Below are 9,782 nucleotides of genomic sequence, written 5' to 3' on the forward strand. Positions count from 1 at the left end.
TTGGCCACATTTAGCCACCATCTAAAATGGAAACTATTGGGTGCCCAAGTACTCACCACACAGCTAATTCTCATATAGAAGGCCTTACAAAATAGAGCACACCCGTCACCCGCACAGTTAACAACACGAGGGTGGAGCATTGAACAAATGTTTTTCCAACATTTTTGAATGGGTCATTAATATAAAAATGATTCTGAATGTACATAGTCATGAACACATCGTTTTACTAACTCCATGCTACCTTTTTGTATTTTTAAATGGTGATACTGCTAGGTACATGAGCTTCTCCTACCACTTGTAATGCAAGCACACAGTGTGAATTTCATTGAGTTTTAGTTCATTTGTTTTCTTGTTACTGAATAAAACATCAACCAAGATCAATTTGTGCGACTTAATGCATTCATATGACCCAATTATTGTTAAAGATTTTGAATTCCCTGCATTTGTCTGACAATGAGTATTGATCTCTAAACCATAGGGACAACAATTCTAGGTTTAGTGTGTTTAGTGAGTCCCCTTTGGGGACTTGGATACAAGAGGATAATGCTTTGTGTCTATAAGAGGAGGCACGCAGGACTCATGCGTTTTACTCTATCTCACGACTAGGAACTCCTCCTACGATGTTGAGAACACCTATGAAAAACAACGAAAAATAAATATGGAAACTTGTCATGTGATCTTTTGGAAACTTGAAAAATCAAAGCCTATTTTTATAAAACTCTGTTTTTATCCAGTGTCTTCATACTCAATGAGCTTCTTGAAGTCTAGTATACATGTTAAAGACAGAGACAGAGAGGCAGAGAGAGAGAGGCTCACAAAAAAACCAGATAGCTATATATGCTTTTGTTTGATGGCTCATGTTAGCACCTGCCCCCAGTTCCAGTGATTGCTTGTATGCTTAAGTAGTTTGTCGTAATCGCGGCGCTCTGATCGGCTCCTGCTGCCTTTCCTCATCAAGAGAAGACAGTTTGGAGGCGGCGGTGTTTGGAACAGAGATGCACCAGTTTCAGCTCCTGTTGTATCACATGATGATGACACATCAAGCTCTTCATGATGTTGGAATGAGGGTTTATCATCTTCTGATGGCTTTTGTGATGTGGAATTCTCATCTTGCCATTCAGAATCTGCGGGGGTCGGAGAGGACGATTCGTTGTGATCACTGGATTGATGACCTGCACCATTTGTAGCATCGGCATTTCCATCAATAATCAGATTCTCCACACCCCAATCTAGCACAATGGATCCTCTATGAGAGTTTCCCAGTTCTTTAGAGCCCACATCAAGACTCTTCAAAGCCAATTGCTTATTCAAACCTTCAACATTGTGCCAATCAGTGCTCAAATCACTGTGATTAAGCTTGTCTTGGCCATGATTGAGCGTCAATTGCTTTTGCAAACCCTCGAAGTCATGCGATTTCCGCCTCCCGGACCTCTGCTTCGACAATTTCGATGCCATGCTGGACTCATCTTCCTCCTCATTCTTCTTCACAGCTTGGATGAAGTCGGTTTTCCTGGGCAACTGCTTCGCCAGTTTCTTCACCTTCCCTTTCTTTCTCCCATAATTCTTCTGCTTCTCTTTCACAAGAGCATCCCAAGTGGCCTTGCAGTGCTGCTTTCTTCTCACCCTGCCTATGCATGTGACCTCTGGTGAGGTAGGCTCATCAGACTCATAATCTGGAGGCTTCTTCTTCCCGACCACATCTGGAGGCATCATGGTGAAGGCGTTTGCCGCATGGCCTTTACTGCTCCTCATCAGCATGCCGGAATGCGTAGCCGTAGCTCCTGGTTTCATGCGGCCAGGAGGCGAGATTGTGCCCGCAGAAGCGACCATTTTCATGCGGCCAGAAGGCGAGGTCGCCATCGATGGAGGCACGCCACTCGAGAATTGTCCCATGGGGAAGGAGTACCGAGGAATGGCGGCCGCCGGAAATCCGACCATGGATCGCAGCAATCCGGCCGGGTCGTATGCGGCTGCTGCTCTTTTACCTTCTTTCCCAGGGCTTGTCGCTGCGGAGACGGCGGATTTAGGTGAACAAAATGTGCAAGGCAAGCAATGAGAGAACAAATGGGAAGTGGTGGCGGCGGCGGCGGCGGTGGTGGTGGCGGAGGAAGCTGTGCTGGAAGGGGAGGCATCCGCGGGTTTGAAGCCGGGTTTTGCAGTTTGCGATGCAGATGATGGAGGGAGGAAGAAAGGGGTGTTGGAGGAAGAGTGGGGGCGAGAAGAGGAGGCAGGAGGGGAGGTGTGGATATTTAGGGTTTCACAGCTAACCCTAGAATTCTGTGAAGAGGTCCTGATTGGAGGCAAGGAAGGCCAGTGATCATCCATAACAGGTATGTATATGTAGATTTGCAAATTGCCAAAAAAAAAATTAAAGTTAAAAAAGGGGAAAATTTTTGCACAGCAAGGAATGGCTCAGAAAGGATTTAAATTTGAGTATTTTCTGTCAGAGTCCCTCCATCGATTTTGCAAAAGAACATCAAAAATAAATCAATAAATCCTTGATAAACAGAAAATCATTTGGGAAAAAATAAATAAAGGAAACACGCTGTGCCAAAAAAAAAGAGCTAGAAAAGCAAACAGGTTTTGCACAGGGGGGTGTGTGAGAGAGAGAGAGAGAGAGAGTGTGTGTGTGCGCTCTGGACTGATAAACAACACAATCGTGGATCTTAATTTTTGTAGTACCCAAAATTATGGTTAACGCACGCGTAGATGACGATGGACGATAATCTAATCTTTATTTTGATTATTTATTAAAAGCGTGTCCTCAAAATTGGGGCTCCATGCACTCCCCCCCCCCCCCCCCCCACACACACACACGCGTGTGCATGTACAATCTACAAGGTTTGGTGGGAGCATAGTTGCTCTCTCCTAGCGTCGCGCCGTTTTCTGAGCATTTTGCCCGTCAAATACTTGCAAAATTTTAAAAATGCCCGCCAAAAATTACACTTCATCGAACCCGTCAATTTTGAAAGGCAAGGGTGCCCGTCACAAAAATCAAGCCTGTACTAAAGGCTTGGCATTTTGTCCGTTAAATACAACCACTTAAATATAAAAAGAACGAACACTATTTTTAAAAAAAACTAAACCTATCATTTTGAAAGGTTACCCAATCTCTTTATGTGCAAATATGCATGTGCAAGCAACGGGGGAGTACAAACAACACAAACACACACACACACACACACACATACACACGTGCGCATACATGTACATGAACAAGTATACATGTCACATATACATGGGAGAGAGAGAGAATATTTCCTTTTAAGATGATTGAAGATGATTCTTCTCTATCCTCTACAAAGTAATACTTTGTCACATATCAACCTCTAGAATTGACATAGGTGTTTGAAAAAGTAAGTAGTAGGTTATGCACGAGGTGCACATATTCGTCTTGATCAATAATTCCTCCTCCTCCATGATCTCACTTTGATTTTCTCTTAATTGCTTTTCATTATTTGGCATCCATTTTCCTTAATTCTACGGTCAATTAAAATGACCAATTCACTATTTTTTTCTTAAAGGTTAGATGTTGTTCCAACAACGTGATCAATGATGTGTTCTAATGTGCTACTTGGCTTGATTGTTTGCTTATTGTATTGAACTTTTCATTGATGTTGATCAACGAGTGTTACTTGATCTTGTAGTTTATAGTTCTTTACTAACTCCTAATCTCTATAATTCAACACGCGAGAACATTTTCAGCATTCCACCTTGTAGTACTAACTGTTTGTTTATTTTTTTGAGCAATAGTACCAAGTATTTAAATATCTATGGGCTTCAAAAACTTGCCCCCCAGATAAGCATCATGACATAGTTTCGTATAAGTCTACTACACCACTTTTCCTACATTTGAAAAAATTGATGAGGATGAGTGGTGGCTCCACACTTGAAACTTTTAATCCCTAGAAGTCCACCTTTGACTTTCCTTCTATTTTCAAACATTCAATCCACCTACCTCATCTAAGGTCTCAATTTCTCACGTATGCATGACTTTTCATTATATTGTGTCTACTTTGTGGAGTGCTCACATACTAAATAGACTCAATGATGCATATTTATTTGGTGTAATTTTTTAGAGTACTCTCATGGTGCCCACCAAAATCTACACTAGAGTCTTTATTGATGAAACAAATCATACAATCATGAAATAAATTACACAATATTCATAGATTGTGCAAGTTTTGTTTAATATGCAACTCTTTCAATAGAAACCTTTTATTTTATCTATAAAGTGTCATTGAAAGTGCCATTGATTATACATCCCCCATATCATTAAAATCGTTTACTTCTAGTACATCTCTTCACATAAAAAATGTTTACTTACAACACTCCTCTTCTAATCATGCGATTTATCGTCCAACACAATAATTCATTGTGATTAATACCTCTTAGTGGTAATAGCTGATGATTGAATAATCTAGCTTTTACTTAACACTAACAGCTTCAAAATAAATAGCATGTACATAAATCAATACCAATAAATAGCATGATTGAATAATCTAGCTTTTACTTAACACTAACACCTTCAAAATAAATAGCATGATTGAATACTCTAGCTTTTACTTAACACTAACACCTTCAAAATAAATAGCATGATTGAATACTCTAGCTTTTACTTAACACTAACACCTTCAAAATAAATAGCATGTACATAAAGCAACACTAATAATGGCCCGTGATTGAATAATCTAACTTTTACTTAACACTAATGCCTTCAATAGCATGTACATAAATCAACACTAATACCATGTACATAAATCAACAATGATGGCTCTTCACTAAAAAGAAGGTACATTTATAGAATAGTTGAACTCATTATAGCATTTAAGCTTGAGTGTCATAGAGACATCTGAATTGTTTAAATTCCATGCTCAAAGGTTTAAAGCTAACTTGCTTGCAACTTTGATACCAACAAAGTGAAAAGTTGATTAGCTTAATTATTAATGGGCTTCATCAATTCATTGTGATGATAGCCTTGTAATAACAAAATCAATGTCTTAAACTTGATTATTGATGGGCTTCATCGATTCATTATGATGACAGCCTTGCAACAAACTCAATGTCTTAAACTTGATTTTGCTTATAAGAAAAGAAATATGGTAATGATGATATCTTTGTAGGGAGAGTTAACTAGCTTTTACTATTCTTAAGAAAGCTAATTAAATTTTTCCAAATGAGTTTTGAGCACAATGCTAAAATGAAAGGATGAAAGCTCCACAAAATTGTTGTGATGCTCACACATATCAACGAAAATAAATGATGATATAACTTGCTATTCTATGTTTACAATATCTTACTTGTGCATCACTTGATAAGAATTCTTAATTTTGCATATCTTGTGTCACTATTTCAAAGCAAACTCATTAATATTTTTAACCCATTCAACTGGTTGACCACCCTACCCATATTATGCTTATAAAGTTGTAATTGGGTGTAGTGGCCACAAGAGTATCTTATAATTTTTTTTGATTATAATTAATCTTTATTCAACATAGCACATAGCAATTGAGATGCACTAGGGTATGCCCAAATATGTGCCCTAGGCCAATTGAGATGCACTAGGGTATGCCATATTAGGGTATGCCCAAATATGTGCCCTAGGCCAATAATCTCATTTAATTCAAATTAGTCTAAGCTAAAGAGGGTGTGCTCTTTTTACAAGTACTTCCTAGCAAGCAATATGAGAAATTTTCAAACTCTCTCTCTCTCTCTCTCTCTCTCTCTCTCTCCCTCTCTCTCTCTCTCTCTCTCTCTCTCTCTCTCTCTCTCTCTCACACACACACACACACACACACACACTTTTTATGAGACTTACAGAGTATGGCTTCATTTTGTATTTAATTATGTTTTTTTTCCATGATGTGTCACTTCATACACACATTATAACACTTTTAGTCTCACCAACACTTTGGTATTTTGTAAATATTAATACAACTCTCTCTCTCTCTCTCTCTCTCTCTCTCTCTCTCTCTCTCTCTCTCTCTCTCTCTCTCTCTCTCTCTCTCTCTCTCTCTCTCTCAACTAAGGCTTCAAAGCTCCCATCTAGGTGTGCCCCCTCTACCCATAACAAGGGGGGTTACCTTTGAGGTGGGGGTGGGATGAGAGTGACACCACTACTTTGGCCGAAAATTTGACATGCATCATTTCTAAACTTGATGTTGCGCCCAACGTAATCAACTCTTCACACTTCCATTTTAACAAGAACTTTTTGACACCTCCTTTAAAATGAGTTCTTTTTTCTTTATCAAGCTAAGGTGTACAAAAACTCACCTTCATGGGTGCCTTGGCAATACTAGGAAACCACTCATCGTCGCCACTCATTCCAATGCGTGGAGATAGAATACCTCATGGAGAAAAGTGACATGCTAAAAGGACAAGTCCACGCCCTTGAAAAATGCCTTTCCACCTTCAAAATCAAACTCGACTTTATGATTGAGGAGGCTGAACAAACAAAGTAAATCATCATGCAAAAGAAGGCAAAAATGAAGAACAAGATAAGAAAGACGTGAAGGAAACATTAACATAAGGGCATAGTTAACGTAAAAAATTAAGGTTAAACATAAAAGAAGGGAGTCAATGGCCCTCAAAATCCAAGTAGAGGAAAAGTAATTGGCAGTACTGACAAGATAATGACAATGCGAGAGAGGAAAAGTAATTGGCACTAATGACAAGATAATGACAATGTAAGAGAGGAAAAGTAATTGGCACTAAGATAATGACAATGCGAGAAAGTTGATCCAACAAACAAAATTTCCATTGGAGGGCCTTCAAATAGGCTGAGGTACATCATCACCACTAGATCGTGGCTTAGCTTAATCCTCACCTAAACATGCCCTAATTATCTCCCTTGATTCTAGGTCCACTTCCCTTTGATTTTAGGCCCATTTAATGTTGATTGAAGACTTTTATAAACAGCACATGCATGTTGAGATATCGAGCTCAACTAGTGCATTGACCTACCTAAGTGATGGATTTTGCACTTATTCCACTGGCATGGTTGGTGAGATTATGGTTGATATGTCGCTAGTGGATGATAGGCTGTGACAACCACTTTGGAGTACTAGAGTTATGGCATAGTTATAGCACTAGCTCATAGAGTCGAGTTCACACTATGGACCGCCCATTGTATGTTATTTTAGGAGAGTACTTTCCCTTGTAGTATGTACTCTTATCTTTTAGTTGTATGGTTGTAGAGAAGAGAAGAAGATAGAAGAAAATTTAGCCATCCATCTCTCTCTTGTGCCTTGCTCTCTCTTGTTTCTTGCTCTCGCAGAGAAGCTACATGGGTGGAAGAGGCTAGTCTAGAGGCTGGGGGAGCTAGAGGGGCCAAGGTGGCTGGCAAAGAAATTAGAGTGCAAATAACATCAAGTTCTATTATTGTGGCAAACCAGGGCATGCTTGGTGAGAACACCTTTTAAGGTTTACGTTGCTTCCTAACGTTTACCAGTGTGATTTCTCATAATCTTAGCAACATTTCTATCTCTAAGGTACATACTCCCCCCCATTTCCAAGTACACTTCATCACTTATTTCTAACACTCCCCCTTAAGTGATATTACACTAAAGGTGGAAATAGGGTGTGACAAGTAGTGGTGAGAATCATGCCCTCATTACACTTTAGGTGGGAATAGGGTTATAGGTAGACGTGGTCTACAAATGAGTGAGTAGCGGTGAAAAGGTGAGAGGTATCTACTGGGAGAGAATAAAGGGTAGCATGAGAAGTTCTAGGATGTGTGGAGATATTCTGGGAAAAGGGAAGAGGTGGAGAGAATCAAGCAAAAGAGGTGGAGTGAATCAAGGAGAGATCAGTGGGATGATTAGATGCTTGGCATCTTGTAAACACTATAAATTGAGGCATTGGCCTAATGAGTGTTTGGCTGGTTTTTGAGTATCCATGCATACATTAAGATATCAGTTAATTACTCACTAATCTCATCTTAATCATCATCTAATCAATTGCTAATAATGTTGATTCTTGCATTTGATCCACCATAGCTCATCACATTGCTGAAAATTTAACAGTGTACTCATATTGATTGTACAAGGGTAGACCGTCTGGCCTTGACATTATTGAAGTGATATGACCCCCTTCATTTGTATAATCAATCATGGCCATGAGATTGATAGTAGATAAGTTCATGAGTGAGGGCTTCCACACATGGCAAGTAGAAGTTAAGTATCTACTTAATGAGGGATAGTTTGTAGGGCATTGCAAATGGGAGTACGAAGTTCTTTTACAACCTCTTGCTAAGGGCTTATTCCCGCACACACCCATTCACTTGTATATTTCAACACCTCCCCTCAACTGAATAATCCTAGCACACCTGGACCCTATACCAAGTTTCCCTTTTACTTGGTAGCCCGCGACCAGTGCCTCAAGTCCCTAACTCACAGTCCCTTGACACTCTCTCTCTATGTGTCCAAGGCTACTACAAGTGCCCGCGACCTTGACTAAAGTGCTCACACATACATCTACCACATGGCCTACATCATCGGTGGCTCAGAGGTGGTTTTACTCTGTTGGGGCAAGTTACATTGGGTTGTGGGGTTTCTCTCTTTTTCTCTCTCAGAAAAGATGATCTGACTCCACTTCCTTAGGAGTCTCCATGAAGTTTGCCGATGTCATTCCTTCTTCTCTAGGTTTGCTATATAGCAGTCTCTTGCCATGTGTCCTGGCTTCCCACAGTTGTGGTGGCAAGTTAAGGTCTTTCCTCCTCCCCTTCCTCTTCCTCGTCCTCATCCTCGTGAGAATTCTCCTCGGGTGAAGAATGCTTTTTCCTCTCCAGCTGTTGGGTCCACCCCTTTCTTCTCTTTGACCTTGGTCTCTTACTCTAGTAGAGCTCCTTCTATCTCATGCAGCTTCAATTCATGTACATTCTTTAAGGTTGCCACAATGTTTTCATATTCTCCTTTGTCCACACTCTTCAGAAGCACTGCTAGTGCCTCATCATCCTCTACCAATGGGCTACCAATGGTGGGCTGCCAGTTGTTGCTTAATGCTTTTGTATTTGTTCAAGTGTTTGATTAAAGGTTCACTTTCCTTTATATATCAAGTTTGTAGAATTGCATTAGTAGATTTATCTTTGAATTTTTTGCTTGAGTGCCAAATAATTTATTTTCATCCCATGCATCTTTTGCCCATTGTATCCCTGTGATGTGGTGAATGATTTTATCATTTAAACTGAATGCAATGAGTCCTAATGCTTTCTCATTCCTGCTCTTCCACTCATTCTCCCCAATCACCTCTAAGCATTCATCTTCATAACTTGGTGGTTGATCCATATACACTTCTTCTTGCAAATCACCATGCAAGAACACATTCTTAACATCCATTTGCTGCTGTAAATCCCATCCTTTTGATATAGACACCATAATAACATCTCTCATGGTTGCCATCTTGGAAATGGGACTGAACATCTCTTCATAATCAATGCCATAAGTTTGAGCATAACCATTGGCAACCAATCTTGCTTTGTACCTGCTAATACTTCCATCTGAGTTGTGCTTTATTTTTTACACCCACTTCCATCCAATAGCCATTAGGATTAAAGCACACTTGCAAACCCTGCTCAATCATCTGGCCCCATTAGAAACCAGATTCTTTGTAATATTTGAAACATGAAGTACATCTACAAGATAATTCACCTTACCATTCTGCATAAACAATGGCACATTTCTAACATGGGCAATTGGATGAGTAGTATCATCCCCTATTTCAACAAAACCTGGCTTTTTAGGATTTTTTATATCCTTGAACCCCTCGCCATGATTGGTCATGTG

The 9,782-nt window shown here is 39.8% G+C and overlaps 1 protein-coding gene across 1 annotated transcript; it reads right to left on the bottom strand.

The window, feature by feature from the left end:
- Nucleotides 1-694: 694 nt before the first annotated feature.
- On the bottom strand, nt 695-2,637 carry LOC147606092 (uncharacterized). The gene has a single exon (XM_086792572.1). The coding sequence runs from the start codon at nt 2,323-2,325 to the stop codon at nt 856-858; it is 1,470 nt and encodes a 489-aa protein (XP_086648698.1). The 5' UTR covers nt 2,326-2,637; the 3' UTR covers nt 695-855.
- Nucleotides 2,638-9,782: the final 7,145 nt, after the last annotated feature.

Source organism: Cibotium barometz, chromosome 58 (genome assembly GCF_041138505.1).
Source record: "Cibotium barometz isolate CiBa-2024 chromosome 58, ASM4113850v1, whole genome shotgun sequence".
NCBI classification, from domain to species: domain Eukaryota; kingdom Viridiplantae; phylum Streptophyta; class Polypodiopsida; order Cyatheales; family Cibotiaceae; genus Cibotium; species Cibotium barometz.

Excerpts from the sequence above, each read along its gene's own strand:
- LOC147606092 (XM_086792572.1), bottom strand. The coding sequence starts at position 2,325 with ATGGATGATCACTGGCCTTCCTTGCCTCCAATCAGGACCTCTTCACAG.